Source organism: Ornithodoros turicata, chromosome 3 (genome assembly GCF_037126465.1).
Source record: "Ornithodoros turicata isolate Travis chromosome 3, ASM3712646v1, whole genome shotgun sequence".
In the NCBI taxonomy this organism is placed as follows: Eukaryota; Metazoa; Arthropoda; class Arachnida; order Ixodida; family Argasidae; genus Ornithodoros; species Ornithodoros turicata.
Genome location: NC_088203.1, coordinates 92,329,377 through 92,348,394, shown reverse-complemented (window position 1 = coordinate 92,348,394; position 19,018 = coordinate 92,329,377). Strand labels below are relative to the sequence as shown.

General features: G+C 45.4%; 1 protein-coding gene across 2 annotated transcripts in view; it reads left to right on the top strand.

Annotated features, from left to right (window-relative positions):
* The window catches only part of LOC135388835 (actin-related protein 8-like), a 39,159-nt gene extending 37,480 nt beyond the window's left edge, over window positions 1-1,679 (top strand). The window contains exon 15 of one of the 2 annotated variants that reach the window (XM_064618679.1): window positions 1,485-1,679. In XM_064618679.1, the coding sequence (XP_064474749.1) occupies window positions 1,485-1,628 (144 nt within the window). In that variant the 3' untranslated portion in view covers window positions 1,629-1,679. The other variant, XM_064618680.1, reaches the window with a different exon arrangement.
* Window positions 1,680-19,018: the final 17,339 nt, after the last annotated feature.

The following is a 19,018-nucleotide window of genomic DNA, read 5'->3' as shown; positions in this document are numbered from 1 at the left end:
AAATGGTCCCCGTGTTGACGAGGGACTTGAGGACGGAGCAACGTCTTTTGACTGTTTTTTTTTCTTCTTTCGACAGGCTGTTTACAGCTCTGACCGCTGACGCAGAGGAGATTCGAAGAACCGCGTAATAAAAAAGAGGAATCGTGTACGGGCCTTCAGGAAACAGGAAAAAAATGTGGAAAACGAGGATTTTGCTACGAACAAGCGGGCCCCCAATTAGACTACCCACTACAGCACGGCGTCGAAATGTGATCTTACTGTACATACAACAACAACAGATAAATTATAATTATGACTACAGTCGCCGTCCGATTTTTCGGACTCGGCGGGGATCGCGCCAAAGTCCGAAAAACGAATTTCGCTTCAAAATAAACTTTACTAAGTACTACCAGGCTGGAAAAATTTGTCGATGCTTTCCTAACGCGCTTCCAGCTCTGCCTGATAACATCAGCTTCTATTTCGCGAAGCGACATTTCGTCACTCTACACTGACAGAAGCACCGCTGTCATCAAGTCCACAAGTCGGCTTCACCTAACGCATGCGTGCTTTAACTGAAGCTCGCTTTACAGCGCTGTCGCGCGACTCTCGGGCGGACAGCGCGTCCTTTTGAATCAAGCCGTTGGCCAAAAACGAAGACGCGAAAGCGGACCTCTTCTACTCAGAGGGATGGGAAATGAACAATCATTGCCTATTTTTTTGCCTCAATATTTTCCTTCACCCCAAGAGAGAAATTTGCTGATTGGGCAAACAGAGTCCGAAATATCGAGCGATTGGGGCTGCACGGCGTCCGAAATTTTGGACGTTCTTATACATTAACTCTATGGGACCCGCGGCCGTTCCGCGAACGAGTCCGAATAATCGAGCATGTCTGAAAAATCGGTCGGCGACTGTATTATCATTGTAACAGGGTCTGCATATGCATATGTCGCTTTGTACTGTAAATAGCTTTTACTACGTGTCCAGACTCGAGAACTGACAGTTGTCTGTTTCCTTCGGTCAAAACTCAGTGCAGTTTGAGTTCTCTCTCATCAACGAAGGGGACATTTTATGATTCCGCGGCACGGCAACACGGTTCCTACGCAAAGGCGTCGCCCGCCAAATAACTGTTGTCATCAACGACAGTTTTTATTTCGCTAGCGCAGTGGTTCCCTGCATTGTGGAGTGCTGGAGATGGCAATGTACACCAACGAACAAAATTTAATTTTTTCTGTTCAATCCCAGTGCAGAAAAGTCAGAAAACTCGTTCACGCAGTCTGATAAGTGTTGTTGGGGACGGACTTATCCGCTCCCATCCCTCGTCCCATGTGATTGCATGGCGGGGATGGGGACTCCTCCGTCCACGTGACGTTGCTGCCTGCCTCGCACTTATCCCGGGGATGCGGCTCTCGTGTGAACCCACCCTAATTCACACTTTCCGTTCCCTCGTAAAATGTTCCTGCTGCAGCACATCCTAATCAGCAGCTGCTCTGCATGCTGTTTTGCAGGAAATGGACCCAAGAATCACGACATGGAAGGGAGCTGCAATAATGAGTTGTCTTGATACAGCGCAAGAGCTATGGATTCGCCAAGCAGAATGGCAGCAGCTCGGGGTTCGTTTATTGAGGGAGCGTGCACCTTTTACCTGGTAAACAAAACTGCATTGTATCATATTGTAAATAAATATTTTTTGTACGTGCAAATAGTCGGAGCAGCAAATTGTAGTTGCAACTACAGCAGGTTTACATGAAGTATGCCTTCTAAAGCAGCACTGCAACATAGGAAGTGTGACACACTATTTCTCGCTTATAAAGAACTCGACTGTCATGTGCAATGTATTCGTCATATCTGAAGTTCGTTATATGCGTAGATGGCTGGAAATGGTAGCTACGTCAAAACGTGCAAGAAGGTTACGTGAAATTGATCAGTTATCGTTCGATCAGTCATGTTCGATTATTCGGACTCGTTCGCGGAACGGCCACGGGCCCCATAGAGTTGATGTATAAGAACGTTCAAAATTTCGGACGCCGTACAGCCCCTTCGCTCGATATTCCGCACTTTGTTTGCCCAACCAGCGAATCTCTCTCTTGGGGTGACGAAAAATATTGGCATCATCCGAAATTCGTATCAAAGAATTCAACCAACTAAAATATTGAGGCCAGAAAACAGACAGTGATTCTTCATTTTCCATTCCTCTGAGTAGAAGAGGTTTATCGTAACGCTTTTGCGTCCCCATTTTTTGCCAACGGCACGATTGAAAAGGCCCAGCACTGCTGTCCGCCCGGGCGTCGCGCGACAGTGCTGTAAAGCGAGCTTCACCTAAAACACGCAGGCGTTAGGTGAAGTCGACTTGCTGAATGGTGGTGATGGCGGTGCCTCCGTCAGTGTACAGTGACGAAGTGTGGCTTCGGGAAATAGAAGCTGATGTTATCAGGCAGAGTTCAAAATCCGTTAGGAAAGTATTGACAAATTTTTTCAGCCTACTAGTGCTTAGCAAAGTTGACTTTGAAGTGAAATTCATTTTTTCGGACTGCTTGATTATTCAGGCTTTTGGGCGATCCCCGCCGAGTCCGAAAAATCGGACGGCGACTGTACATTGTTTGTTTGTAGACGGTGGCACAGGTCGCGTCAACCCACTCCCCTGCACGAAATCATGAAGCAAACGCCGCCGCCGCCATTGTGGCACCGGGTGGAATTGGGTGGGAGGCTGTCAGAAAGTCTGTGAACTACTAATGCAGGCCATACCTAGGGAACGATGACTTCGTCGCTTAAATGCGCTATCACTTGCACAGTCGACAGTCGTAAAGCTTTCAAAACCTTCTGCAACCTTCTGTAAGTTTACCAGCCGCAGCTTTTCTCCCAGAGGCGTTCATCATTATCGCAACCACCCTAGTCCCTTACAGTGTCCTATCTGGCCTCACAATCCAGGGATGGTTGAATAAATCCAGCCCTCATGAAGCACTTTTCCTAAGTTTTACGCTTCATTTTCATCCACAGCAGTTTTATCATCTGCACGATGTCGACAGAAAGACTGAGCGCGGCACGCATGGCACATGTGGAAAGTGGAGAGTGTGCTACTTTGCCATTGATCACAACTGAAAGGACTGAAAGCTAGAGAGATGGTGTGTCAATCGCGTGACATCTTCCAAGTGTGTCAAAAAACTGAAAGAAAGAAGGAAGTCACTGAAAAGGTTAGCCAGCTGCAGTACTCGAACCCACATCATCTGGATTACTGGTCCAGGGCGTTCTTAGGCACTAAGAACGCTTTGCGCGTTGTCCTTTCTTCTGTGTTCCAGCCTCAGACCATCAATTTCCATCGTGTAAAAAGTTGGTTTTACCAGGTTTTACCCCAGATAGAAAAGGCCCTATACATATTGCACACAGCCCCTGGAATTGGGAAAGCCCCTACTCTTTAATTTTGCATAACAGTGTTTCCTGCTTTTCAGGTGAGTCTACCCCTTACTGAGGTAATTATCTTGATTTCAAAATTTTGTGTCAGGCAGTGGCATGTTACATAGATGAGGCTGTAATTGCTTCAAACGTCCACAGGTCACTTGTGAAACAAACAAATTGGCGTCCTGCCTCAGCTTTGCCACGAACATCCCTTAAATTCTTTGCTGAAGTGCGTGTGTCTCTCCTGGGGAAGTTGCGCTGCTGAAATTTTGAAAGTACGCCTTTGAAGGGACGTCTTTAAAGCACCCTTTTTGTTCATGGACCGCACGCATTATTTAAGAGTTAACCTTTTAAAGGCATCCACCCCAAGCGTCTGATCAGAATCCCCCGCCCGCATCGTTAAAGCGCGCATCTCAGGGACGCTGCCTCAGACAAAGCATACACAATTAACTTGGGCTAACGTTATCTTAAGCTAAACAAACAAACAGTAATGGTTCTGCGGCACTGGAAATTTCGTAAAGCAGGCTTCACCTCATGCAGGGACGCATCAGGTGAAGCCCACTTTCGGCGTGGTGTCGCTCATATTCGGAGAAGTGTCGAATATTCGGGAAGACGAATATTGGATATTCCATTCGCGAATCGAATATTTCGAGTGATTGATATTAGATTTGAACTCGAGAACGAATATTCGCACCCCCTAGCCTCAGTAATTCACGAAAATGTTTAAGTGAAAAGAGGGGACATAGGTAAGGATAAATGTTGGTGGTGGCTTGTTGATACTCTGTGGAATTTTGCCATAACAACAGAATACAGGATTACATGTTCCACCCGTGCTCACTGTCCTGGATACCCTATGTATAGTTTTTGATTTCTGGACCTGTGAAGAGCAGTGCTTGAAACCTGATGGGGGAATCTCTGGTATTTCTGTTCTTGATAATCTGTTGTTCAGAAACCTCCAGGAGATGTCGGTGTAGTGTTTAAGCATTGTGTGAGTTTTGAGTGGGTTCTCGCCGTCTTGGTGCAATGAAAGTGTGATCTTACATGAGCTTCTGCTCTCGCTTTTCATGCGACACCTAACAAGTATATGAAGCTATGCTAACAGGAATGTGAAGCGTGCCTTTTCTTTTCTTCAGGATCAACCAAGTATGAATGTAAACTTAACCTAATCCTGGTGCGCAAGAGAGCTTTCAATGCTGTGTGTCAGAAAGCTCCTCCTTTCCTCGGCTGCCGGGTCTGCCACGTCATGTCATCCGTCCAATAGTGAGGCGCGTCCTTTCTTATAGACTACCCGCGACACTACGTCACTGTTTACGTAATGTCACCGCGGAAAGCGTGCTGGTGTGCACTATCAGCTTTATCAGCCTCTCAGTCGACGCATTTTTTCCCTCTTCTTGCCCACCACACTCAAGTTTCCCCGGAAGGGGAGTTCCCATTTTCCCTTGTGGGGTCAAAGGCTTTTTTTTAAACTGATAGCGGAACACAACACAAGACGGATCGTATCTACAACGCCGACCTGTTTATCCCTTCAGTGCTGTTACACCCTCAGCCAAGGCCCGGATGCCATGTGCGTGAGAGTTGTTACAGCCATTGGGTGCGTTTTCTTATTCTACCCGGGTAACTCGGGGGTAACCCTTCCTTGGTGAAAAGAAAATGGAGGGTGACGGAAGTGACGTCATAACCTACTTGCGAAAATTCAACTCTCGTCGCTCGAGGGTTACTCTGGGTACCTACTCTCACTGACCCAGCTCAGCAGGTGGGTAGCAGAGGGTTATGACGTCACACGACGTCAAGTGAGAGTCCCGCGTCTTTTAACTTTCGGATTCCGAGCATATTTCGGTGGCTTTAGCACGACTGTTGTTTCGTTGGATGCATGCCTTTTTCTTCCTTTGTCATTATCTTCTCCTTCGTCAAATGCGTCAAGCAGCACAAGTGCTGCAACTTCTACAATCATGTCCTCGTCAAAAACGTCGTCTGCCTCTGCCGCCACGTTCGCTGAGACGAACGTAACTCGTAATGGGCGATAATTTCTAAACGGGGGTACGTACCCACAGGTCACATGACATCTCGCTCGGGTCACGTGGTGCGTAACCCGGGGGCTACCCGGGTAGAATAAAAAAACGCACCCATTGACTACCGAAGGAAAAATGAGAACTTCCCTTCCGACGCACCTTGAGCGCACAGATTCGGTTGCGGCTCATTTGCATAGCAAACAAAAACTGCTCGTATCTTGAAGCACAGAAACATTTCGAAATCGCTGACAGCTGGAATAGCTTTCGACTACGACTACTAACTGAGATGGCAGGATTAACACTACGTGTTAATCCTTCCATCTGTTTTTCCTAAAAATCGTTAATGATATTAATTATCGGGTTTTAGTTAATTAGTCATCGAACACTGACGCGACCGGCTAGGAAAGATGTCCGCCAGGCCAAATATGTTAGACACCCAAACGGCATAACTGGGTCTCTCATAGATTTTTCATTAAAAAAAAAAGTGCCACCTACAACTACGTGACTCGGGTTCGAATCCTCGCACCGGCTGCGCTGTCTGAGGTTTTGCCCGGATTTTTCGGCAGGCCTTCCAGACGAATGTTGGCCCAGTTCCCCATGAAGTCGTCCCAGGACGCATACTAACCCCACTACTTCCTACTGTCCTCTCTCCATCTGTCCACATCTGTACGCCGCTCATAGCCACAGTTGCTTCGCGGCGCTAACAGATAATTTTTAAAAAATGGGGCGGTTCTTTGTCGAAGCGCGTAGTGGGGGAAAGAGGTAGAGAGGGAAACCCAGTGTATAAACTAACGTTTTTTTTAAGGGGGCGATCTCCCTCCCAAGAAAAAAATAATAATAATAATTACACTTGGATCCGCAACTGCGCTTGTGCATGTCTCTTCTCGAAGGCGCCGGTGCTGTTGGAAAGCTACTTGTTTGGACTAACCACTACATTTTCTGTTGGTTACGACGCTATAAAGCCGAAAGCGTGACATGTGTTCGATTATAACTTTTAACTTTATAATAGTAAAATATAATAGTAATAATACCTTTGATATTTTATACCTAGCCCTTTGCACCGCGTTTACACAGTGAAGAATAGGCAGCTCAACAAGGTGGTTTTCTTGTGTCGCGCTGGGTGCCACGCACCTGCGAGTCAAATGTGATAGCGCTTGTCAAGCCTGTGATGATAGCCCAGATAACGCTGTGACCTACGCGAGGCTTACATTCACGTCTTTGGACATATTTATAATCGTTCCGTCTTTCTGTCGGCTCTGAATCCTTTGTCAAGGGAAATGATTCATGTAAGTGTCATGAGGGATGTATATTTAGGCAGTTCTTTGGGAAGCTGGAGGGACACTCGTCAGAAGCTTCAAACTTGAGTGGACCCACATGGCATTGATGAGTGCGAGCATTAGTATGTACAACTAGAATGAACGTTGTCCGCGCATGAAAAGAAGCGAGTTCTTGAACGGATGACAACTTACAAGGCACAGTGTGATACACGTAGCTTTGAGATGGTATATCCGGAGATATTTACTTCGAATTAGGACCATGAGTAGAGCAGTCGGGGTAGTAGACTTGACGAGGAGGCATGCTCAAGAATTTTCCCAGCCCCTTCCCCCACCACTAATTCACCCCCAAACCAAGCAACACCCCCAAAATAGAAGGTCCAAAACAAGCCAGAAAAGCAGCAGGAAGGGGTGTCTCTCAACCCCTCCCCCTCCTTTTCCGTCCATGAAACTGCTGTTGTGATATTGAATGAAGAAGAGTTCTCATTGGCCACTAAATATTCGCTGGCTACGGGCACGCGGTAGAACTTACCGCAACAGTCTGGCTCCTCGGCCGTGCCGGTTGACGTCACGCCACGAGCCACCTGATTGGCGCTCCCATGCCCGACACGGAGTGACGTCATCCTTACCAATAATCCCACGAAGTTCTGGGAGGAAGTGCGGGGGAGTGCAGCTGTTGTGAGGAGACGGGAGTCGACCGTCGGGCAGCGATGCTGCCGAACACGATGATAGATTGGGCACTGCGTATACGTCGTGTTTCTCAAAAGTAGAAATTATTGATTGATTCTTCCGCTTCCCATATAGAGAAACGATACGTTGGGGGAACACAGTGTGGGACGCGTGGATTGCAATGGCATCAATTCAGTAGGATTCTAAAGACACCAGATTTGACACAACGGACTAAATCCTATCTATCGCATCTACTATCGCATCCACTATCGCATCCGGAGACGTGTGTATGAGACCGATACAGTAATGTTTTGCACCCCTTCGCAGCCTGTGTTTTGTAGAATTTATCTTCCGAGAACGGATTACGTGTTCAAGAAAGGAGTTTTGAAGATTCGCACTGACTCTGCATCCAAGGAAGCCCCAGCGATAGTAACATCATGTGGTGACGTAGCCAGGTACACCAATGGGAGCGCAGCACAGACGATTGTCCCCGAACTCACCTGCTTCGCGTTCGCATCGCGGTATATTTAGTGAAAAGTCCTCAATTGGTGCGGCAATTTTCGCTTATGAGTGTGAGATCTAACGCGGTCATGTCGCGTGGAACACGGTCTTACAATCTGGCTGTACGAATTTACGAGCACGTTCTGCGTTGACCCAGAAATGGCATTCCGACATCCCACAAGCCGACCACAGATCTCCACAACTTCCCGACGCAAGCTGCAGTGTACGCCTCGCCAGTCGCCAAAGGCTCCCTGATTGGACTTGTCCTTGTGACGTTTTCACCGGTTTCCAGAGAGGCAATTCCGCCGTACTCTCAACGTCCGGCGTCTGCTCCTGTCGTGCATTGCATCAAATTACACAGAAACTACTCCACTTATTCGTGTCAGAATTGATGTGAAACGGCGCTGCACAGGAAAAGCACAGCTGCATATCGACAAACTGTAAAAATATACTCTCACTCTTTGCAGTAACCTGCAGCAGCGAAACATGAGCTCATTCTCAAATGAGTTATGTGAAAACACAAAGCCAAGGAGCGACCACGAAATTTATTCCGCTGAAGCACACGCGACTTTCGTTGCAAACCATAGCACGCTTAATCAGACGGCACTGAAAGGCCATTTCCGATAGGCGTTCTGCGATGGCGCTTATCGGGGTCCGAACAAGCCATATTAGACCAATTTATATCGAGGAGATTCTAATCTCCCATGACCGTTACCCTGTAAAGCTGCTTAATGGAGTGTGACACGCAATATCGAAGGTCTGTCTCGGAGGCCGATAAGGAGCGCAGGCAATTAAAGTGGTATATCCAGTGTTAATTTCGCACCCTAGAATATTCCTGGCGGAGACAGTAACGAAGTATTGTCCGGTTTATCGTTGTATATACGAGTGTCACTCCACTCCTGCGCCAATAATCGTGGCCGTTATGAAACATTTTGTCACTCGGGGGAATCGTTCCAGAGCATGCTGTACCAGGCTACGCCAGTGTCTGCCTCGGAACTTGTGGAAGCCTACTGAGCACGGACGCTTCCTTTGACAATAGTAAAGGCACGCGAACTCAGAATATCACTCAGAGAATATAAAACGAGACAACGTTGATGTCTTTGAAGACACGCTTTTGACACTGCAGAAGTATTTTAATGTGTTAGCATAAGGAGTGCCAAAATGAAAAAAAAAAAAAAGCTATGTGTATCTGTCCGTCCGTCCGTCCGTGTATGAGATGGTGAAATCTCACCGAGGCAGCGGTCTGAGTGGACATGTAAAGGGGGTAAATGTAAATGGAGAGAAATGGTTTGAAACTGAAGTAGTCTAAGGTAATTAAGAATAAGATGTAAGAGTAATTGAAGATAATTAGAGGCAATTAAAGCAAGAAAGTTGAGTGAGAAAGGAAATGAATGTAAGATATATGTAATTAAGAGAAAGATTAAATGAAATAAAAGATTACCGAAATAACCGCACGTAACCGGAGGTAATTAAATATAATTAAAGGTAATCAACGGCAATTAAAGGAGAATTCGGAGTAACTAAAGCATGTGTAATGAGTTCAAGATTACCTCATGTAACCAGCGGTTACCTTTGGTAACTAAAGGGTAAGTTAAGTAAAAGGTACTTTAAAGTAGTTGAGGATAATTAAAGGCTAATTAAATGGACTTACATATAGTAATTGAAAGTGTCGAACCGGAAGTCAAGTATAGACGGGAAGTGGACAACCGGAAGTCAGGTTTAGACCGATAGTAGAAACCGGAAGTGGATACCGGAAGTCAAGCATGGACCGGAAAAGGCGCTTTATGTTAACGCATTTCTCTCGCATTTACCGCTAAATCCCCACTGAATTTTTTCTTCGCGTATTAACCGCTTTCAGCAGTTTCCGCTACCTTCTCGCCACAAAGATGGCGTTGTTCTCCGTTGATACATCACGTACATTCGAGTGCCGTTTCCGATCTACATATTGCGCTACTAGCTTTAAGTACGCCGGCAGAAATCCATTCCACAGAACAGAAGTAAAAACGCATGCATCATTACTTTATTTTTACTTTAACCCTTACTTTATTGCTTTAACTTTAGTGTATTCCCACACACATTCTCAGCTACAAACACGTGAACTGAAAGCTCCATATGGCCTTGTCTGCCTTCAAAGTGTGGAAGCCGTTTATTTATTTCGATATGTCTGCCTAATGCTATACAGCATTGTAACTTGGATCCTGTTGCAATTCCTGGCATATTATGAGCACAAGCATTGTCGTCAAGTGTTTGCCGTCGCTGCACAGGAAACAGTTTTAAATCGCCGCCTTATGTAAGCACTTGCATGACGATGGGTTATGCAGATATAGTGTGTTGTGCGCCTCGCAATGATATGTGCATTGTAATCTGTGTGATGTAGGACTTATTTGTTAGGCCGTAAGTGCAGTGTATTATGCAAGCTCTGCATTGTAGTTTGATTTAGTAAACTCTTGTTTGAGTAATCATGGCTTATTGTAGGTGGCGCAGTACATAAGTAATTGTTGTACGACTTCCATGTTGCAGCGCGTTGTTTGAGGCTCCGGTACTTTTTACCGAACACCGTTTCATCGAATGGTCATTGTATTTAATCAGGAGCACTGAATTCGTTAAAGATTCGTCGAGTACTTCACAGAAACTTGAACTGATGGGCCAGGTGAAATTAAATATATAAAAGAAAAATAGAAGGGATAATTGATTTGATGATTTGATTTGTAAAAGGAAAAATGGAGATGCTGTTATGAAGGTATAATTGAAGCGGGCTATTTGCTGATAAATTCTTTTACAGTCTTCCACGTGAAACGAACTACTCTGTTCGTGCGTCAACTGACTGCATCAACACTACCAATATCAACTGATATCGACAAGAAGTCGATAGCTCCTCGATGGAGCAGGGAACAGAAATTGCTGTTCTAAAGCTTATACCGAACTTGTCGCGTTATTCTAGAATGACAATACAGTAGCGTAAAGCGCCTGTTTACATACCGGCTATAGGTAACCTGATTAAGGTCGCCGGTCTCGCTAAAAAAAATGCTCCCTATTGTTTTCAACAGAGGGTCAGAAAGCGGCGACAATCAATTTAACGTACGAACCCTCATAAGCCTTCTCTATTCACAGCTGTGTCATGCGAAGCTCTAAACGAAAATCTGAAACACTGTCTTCCTGTGCGTAGCAGAAGTCCTCGTGAAATATCTCTTAGTGTCTGGGAGTGATGGCAAGCAATACCGTCGGAGCAATTGTTCACTGCGAAGTTTCCGTTCGACTGCACAGTGTCAACGGAGGGCAGGCGTAATGGTCGCTTTGTAACGGCTGTTTTTTTTTTTTTCGGTTCACAGTTATGATGACCCCAAGAAATGGTGCGTCCTTTTGTTAGAAACTTTGCTTCATGGTCAGGGTCGACGGGCATTCCATTGTCCGCGCCGGATAGATACAAAATTCTCGAGCTGTGGTGTGCGCGGTTGGTATAGCGTAATTATTCTTACATGTACACCCAGCACACGCCTTGTGAGAAATGTAATAATATACGGAAGAATAGAGATTGGACAATCAAACATCCTCGTAAGCTCACAAACTCCTGTCAATCTTCGTTCATTTGAATCAATAGCGGCTTGAATGCTTATTCATGTACCCAGTCTTTTGAAAACAATTGATCGCCTCGCCATTCTTCCCTGTTCGACTGAAAGAGGCCCAAAAATCTCGCCATTGTGCGTAGCAAGAAAGAATGAGGAGGAAGGAATGAAAAGAGACGACATTAGGACTACAATGCAGTATTTTTGCCACATGATTTGGATGGACGTATCATGTCTCTTCTGCTTCCGTTTCTCTCGACTTACTCCGTCTCTCATTGCACCGACGCCATCTTCGAGACTGTTCTTCAGCGCAAACTTATACGGACATGCTAAGTGGCACGTACTCAAAACACTGTATTTTAAATAATTTTATTAGTACCTCAGCATCATCTTCCTAGTGTTTTCTACTCGGCACTTCTTGCTGGTCTGTTTGTTTATATCATAAGTTTAGACTCACAGCAACAAGGTACCCTGCTCCCGTAGTGATGGTAAGAAGGGGGGGGGGGGGGAGGCGAGTCAATCGAACTGGCTACCCCAGTACACCCACTTCTTTCCATGGTCGTTTTCTTCCGTTCAATGAAGGACAACGATCATTCACTAACAATACAACTTTATTGCGATATGAATGGAGAGTTTCATCACCAGGGGCAATACTCTACCCCATTGCTGATGGTGATGCGGGGAATGAAATAATGAGCCCGTTTGCGCATGCCACAAACGTCGAGCGCGATGAAAATTGCATAAATGGTAAAATGAACTCCCCTATCACGGTACCATTATTAACTGCCTTGGGAGTAGTTTGTGTTGCCAACCGTGGGAAGCTAAAAGTGCAATGCATGCCTACATACTACTCTCGCCCCCCTGACAACGAAGAGCGCACTATACTTTGTCTCCCTTCCCTGCTATCATTAGAACGCAGATCTGAGATCACCACGAGGTCAGTCATGCCTGTTTCAACATTTTCGGCAACACGATAAAAACGCTCGGGTTGAGCTCAGCTTAAGTAGAACGTGCTCTTCGTTTTTCAGCTGGTATATGGAAATGGAAGAACCCGAAACTGGCCTCAGAAAACACTAAGAGGTTAGCAGATGGTCTCTAGACGGACCTCGGCTCGTTTGCCTAAGTGCGTGCTCGGTAAGGTTCTTAACCCATCCCAACGTGTCTAGCGGCAGCCATAAAGAACACAAGCAACACTCAACAACAACAATTTTATTTTTAAGATGAGGAATGGGGAGTTTCATCGCCAGGGGCGATACTCGACCCCATCGCTGGTGGTGATGTGGGGAATGCAATACTTAGTCCCTTCGTAATAAAGATAGAAGTCTTATTGTGTGCAAAAAGGTGAAATGAGCTTTGAGGGCAGAACATTCGTGGGTTGGACTTGGCCAGGGAACAAGCAATTTTGGTAAGCAACACTGGGGTTAACCAAGAGTACATTTATATGCATACCTCGCAGAAGACCCACAGCGTCGTAACCTGTCCACTGCCAGCGACAGTCATCAAGATGCATTTAACAAGCTTGAGGTTCCCTTGCAGTAGGGAAGGAAGACTGCACGTCTATAGGGGGCTCCCAGCGAAAACACCTTTCTATCACCATACTCAAATATTTTCAATCGTCTGGAAAAGTCCAATATGTTACCAGAAGGACAGTCAGCCAGGAGCTGCGGGCAGTATACTTGGACGGTCGTTTGGCAAGCGTCGCAGTCGATGAGGGAAGTCTTCTGACCTGTGGTCGCTATGTCTGGAAAGCGTCGGTACAGTCAAGTCAGGAGCAGCGGGTGTCCGAGGACTACAGAGGCAGTGCAGAGCTGTTGCGACAGTAGCGTACGGAGTTAAGTCATCTGCTGTAGCAGGTCCTGTGCCGCATGTTCGCCTCCACGGTACTGTCGAGGGAGTTGGAATTCGTCTTGTGCGGCATGACCGGCAAGACAGACGACGGGCATAAACGAAACGCAAAGAAAAAACAAGGATGAAACACTAGCGAAAACCGCTAACATCTATAGTTCCTCATGTTCCCTGCATAAGCCAGCCCCAGAAAGCACTAGCAACATTCAGGTTAACCCGCATGAAATAGCATAATTATTCGCTTACATCGACGTTCCCTGCACTAGACTACTGCCGTAACCTCTAGAAGGAATCCCTCCGCCGCTCGCTGCTTGATTGCTGATGCTGTAAACACAAGTCGTCTGGACGGCTGTCCTTTCTGGGCAGGTACCGCTGCAGGTTATATATGCTTCGAGTTCCCTTGCAGGAAAGAGGGAAACAGCATGTGTCGGACCACTATCGGTGACAACACCATGCTACTGCCACGCGCCTTATCTAGTTGGAGATAATTCTGAAAGATATTTCGGCTTTTGAGAATAAATGCGCGCATTATTTTTTCTGCACGGATCTCCTCCCGGTACCACCCCTTCCCCTGGTGAGTTGCCCAAGGATGAAACGTCAGATTTCGAAGCAATGCAAATCATGCATTGTATTTTCATTTTCACTTTATTTCATATAACATACAACAAAAAAAAAAGAACAAAAGGCTACAGGATACTGAGGAAGAAAGCTACATTATGTAGCTCGACATGCCCCAGTCCTGCTTTTCAGCCAACACAGCAATGGGTAAATGAGAGAGAGAGAGAGAGAGATTACGTACATTTCATGATATCGTAATATAAACGATAAAATAAACGATTAAATAAATAAACGATAAACGATAAAATATATACGAACAGAAATGGAAGAATACGCGCAATATAACACTAATCACAGCAACTCATGTTCGCAGAGAGAGTAAGGCAAAGACTATGGACATAACATGATGGATGCGTAATGATAGAAGATTGTGTAACTGATACGCATTTAATAATGGTAGTAAGGTGAGTGACAGTTCCAGTTTATTATACGAGAAAAAGAACATCATGGAACAACTGGGTCTGCAAGGCAAGACAATAACTCTGTGACCGCATTTCGTTCGCGGTCTTTGAATTTACCAAGTTGGTAATGTGCGCAAACATCCTAATTGATCATTCATTACTAGTTTTTCTAGGCCGTGGAAGTCAGGATAAATTAGGTAATGTGCGCGTCTATAAAGAGTTGCCGATAATCATACTGCTCTATCACCCTTATGAAGGATAAGCCTGTGATAAGTATTGTTTCTTTCTTGTTGTAAGACTACCTCCTGTAGTATTCAGCCTTGGGTCGAGAAGGCAAGGCAGAACACCATAGTTACCGAGTATTCCTGATTGTGTGTGGTTGATTTCGTTTTCTCTCTTTTTTTTTTCTTTTTAAGAGCACGTTCCCGTCCTTATTGTGAAGATGATGGCTGTGATGTCAGTGCTTTATTACCCTTCACCTTACTGGCTGCTACTTCTACAGCTTCTACAGTTACCCTTCCTGGGCTAACAAGAGTAGAAGTATCAAATAAAATATGAGGAACGGATGCTAGCTCTAAGGATGCCATTACATGCCCTTAAGTTCCCTTGTCATTACACGATTGGTCTTCCTCCCTGTCTTTGTAAAACATGGCATTTGTTAGTATCCTGTTCGCCTACTGTTCGTGCTGAAGTAGTCTTTTAAATCACTCAATGCTTTCACACTTCAAGCGTCATGAAACAGCTGGGCGCACCATTTTCCTTTTTTTTTCTTTCTACTTCTAATATCTAATCCGCTGTTTCTAAGGACGCCGGTAATTTGGTGGCCAGTTTGCTTAGAGACATGGTTCTTTTCGATTTGATGCACTGGTAGTCTTACGGCGCTGTGTGTGGGTCCTGTATAATGTCTATAGCCATGCTCTATTCTTGCGTGTAGCCGCATAGCAGCAGTTATCGCGTGTACGCACCTTCAGGCTATTGCCTGCTTATTCCCTTATAAGGCTTTACGCATTCGACGCAGGCGCTGAATTGAACATGGAAAAACCATTTAGTGTCTCATGGCATCGTCATTGCAATAAACCCATCTGAGCAAAAACATATAGGAAATGTATGGTATGGCAAAGCATATTTGGCAAACTTTCAGCTCCTACAAAGCATTTCGTCTTTTTCGCTCCATCTCTTTACGAAGGTTATCAGCAGGTTCACCCGAAAGGTTTCACAGGGCATTGTCGGGTTGTTATCTCGACGTGCGTGATCTTAATTGATTTGACAGGGCGTTTTGCGCGATTCTGTTATCTTTCTTCAGTCTGGCAAAGAACGGGACATGGGAACATGCGCAGTTAATACGTTTGTAGTACAGAAAATAATCCTCTGCACTGCCTCGGCGCACCTTCCAGCACAACAGGGAAAGCACTGATGTTTGGAGGTATTCTCTCGTTTTTTTTTTTTTTCGCATAACCAACACGGAATGGTCTGAAAGGCCTTCCGGACGCCATCATGTAGTCGTCCTTCTTCGCCTAATGGAAAGGCATATACCCTGTTCACCTGATGTCTAGACTAAGCCTAGCGTAAACCAATGCTGGCATATCAACGTTGTCCAGCCCATTTGGGAAAGTAATCTGTGTACCAAATCAACAGTGGGCGTAACCACAAATCTTGTGCCAATAATAAGAATCTTGCTAAACTCGTTCAAATGGCAGTAACTTTATAGGGCTGTCAGGAATGGCAATATATGTCACAGCGTCACGTGGTCATACGATGCACGTCAAGGTGGCTGTCAATAAAAGTATCTGTCAAATCCAGAATTCAAAATTGAAACAGAAGATAGTAGTAACATCAGGAAGCCCTCAAACTCGAGGAAATGTCGCCGTTTATTTCAGGGAGTTGTGTTGAAAGAGAGAAGAAAGAAATTGAAGAAAAGGGCACTCATTACAAGAGCCGGCAACTCCAGATCGCTTAAGGTGCTGTCACACTGGACCGACACGACACCGACACTGACACGGCGCCGACGCCCACGGAAGACAGACGTTGTCACCATACATTGCATTGCCAAGCACACCTGTCGCACTGCGCCGACGGACAGCGGCAGACGCAAGTCGACAAAATGTCGCTACAGTGTGACAGATTTCGATAACAAAATCGGCAGGCAGACAGTGTCTGACGACATGTCAACAGCAGTTTGATCGTTGCTCAAAAATGCGATGACCGACATACGACATCCACTGCGCGAAAAGATAATATTTTTTGAAAAATCCACGTTGTGGGTGTTGCGATTATTATTTAAACAGTCAGCGCCTCTGACGGAGGTGTGTTCGCGAAAACCGTTGTCTTTTGGAAAGCTTTCGCTGCGCGCGTCGTGTTGCCCCTCATCTATGGAGTTCACAACGGAAGATGAGAAAACGTTGATATCTACAATGGAGACAAAGCATGAGATTCTCGTAGCATCCCATGCTTTTTCGTCGCACGAGCCACTTCCTACTCCACAATGATCGTGGCTTTTTACTAGTTTCATCGTCGTCGTCCGAGTCGAGCGCAAGATAAAACGCCACGGCGCACATTCCCATACGCTTCTGCTGTGCAGGACGCCATCTTCGAACAAAGTGGTGGCGGCAGTAGCGATGTTGCTGTCGTTCAGTGTGACAGGCATGTTTGTCAGCGGCGGGTGCCGACAGCGTCCAGCCGTGACGGCCGGCAGACAGACAGACGCGTCGCCCGTCTTTGGTCTGTGCAGTGTGACAGGTGCAAGGACACCGTGTCTTTCGATGTCGGCATACAAATTTTGTCGGCTGTCGGCCCAGTGTGACAGCACCTTTAGAAAAACAAAGAGGTTGTACTCTATCCCATTCCTCGCTCATGATTTCGTTGTTGTTGTGACTTTCCCATTCATTATCATCAGTGTATTTGTTGTTGTTCGTTGATGAGCCAGACTATAAGGACCAATGTATCAGGTTCTCCAAAAGATTAGCTGTGCATGCTTTGGGCAGAGGGTTTGCAGGCAAGATTTGACCATGGAACAAGTAATTTGGTCATAGCGAGAGGGCGGGAGCTTAGTTGATTTAGAGGCACTGTAGTGGTCGAGAAAAATTGGAAGCGTGGGCGATAGAGAAGCATGTGTTCTATATTCTCCAAATCGCCACAATGACGGCATCTTGGAGAGTCAATTTGTCGCAGACGGTAACGCCACAGAACTGTAAAAGTCACGTTGAGTCATATCCAATGAGTTCATGCAGCATCCTGACGAAGTATTTCGTGGCATCCGAAAAGCGAGTGTTGGATCACTGTGGTTGGAGCGTTGGTGAATGGACACATATACCAGAAATTCACACAAGTAATAAAAGTCAGAAACAATCGGGAAGCAGTATCGGTAGACAGAAAACTCTACTCTGGAAGTAGAAATACTTGTAAGGATACATTGAAGTACAGAATAGAAAAATAAAGTATCCATGGTATCCATCGGAATGCAAGAAGGTATAAAACATCGGAAACAGTTAGAAGTGATCGTCAGAAACTGTCACACTCAATGGTCCATCAATGGTAAAATTGTAGATAAAACGAGCCAGACAGGTTGCTCGAAGCTCTCAGAGATAATAGTCAAAAGACAGTACCAATGTTGTAGTGGCAGTTAGAAATATCTTATTGGGGCTGTCAGAAAGTGGCCTGTACTATATGATCAACGGGGCCCAGCTAACCCCTTGACTGGTGCTTTGCTTTGACAACAGCACCCTTTCAACAACGTTCGTCATGGTCTTCCCCCCTCAAAAATGCGTCCCACCATGTTATACTAGCGAGTTTGTTACATCCGAAAGTGTTCACGGTGACAGTTCCGATGACATGATAAGCCTTCGCCGTGTTTCTTTGAAGTGGGTGACGTGGGACTAAGCTTCGATTTGATAACTTCACTTATCGTATCGTTTTCGTAGAGTTCCTTCGTCTGGCTGACCATTCCTTTCTTTTTCTTAATACACATATTCCCCCTTCCTTTTTTTTCCTGGTAAATAAATCACTCCATACTTGCCCCGCACGGCTGCACCACGTCCCAACGACCATATAGCCAAGGACACTGCCCTGCTAGGTATATTGGTCATTGCCGCAAAGAGCATCATGAGTTGTCCTAAAATTCGTTGATCTGCCAAGACGCGCGTCATCCGAAACCCAGGAACGGGTCACTTTATCGAGGACGAAAAAAAAATATTTATCCTGTATTTCTATGAACTGCCTCGATAATTCTACTGTGACAACAACTTTATTTCGAGCCTAATTTTAATGTTAACGCACTGTAATATCAACGAGTATGACACACATAGGATTGACATTGGCATGGAATGAATTCGGAACAGAACGGCTATAATACGAAGGTGTCAGGTTATGTGTATTTGGTGTCGCGCTTTCATAACAGGTGTACGAGCAAATATATTGCATATCTTTAAAAATTTTAGTTCATACTATATTCGCCATCTCACAATAAAGTTGTTGTTGTAGTTCATAGTTGCATGCATATTTCAGGAGCTTTTAGTGCACTTATCTGCACTGTAGTGAACACACTGTGCACACGCTATTAAAAACCTGTGTTCCTGGTAAGAGCAAACTTTTTGGGGACATTTTGTTTTCTCATCGACCTTTTCTACAGGAAACTTTCCTCCGGGGACATATTCTCATACACCCTGGTTGTACCACATGCATGTCACATATATATGACAAAGCTATAGAAACTTCTCCTTTCAGACCTCTCTAGAAAGCTAAGTGGTGGTTCCGTCTTTCTTTTTTCTTTCATT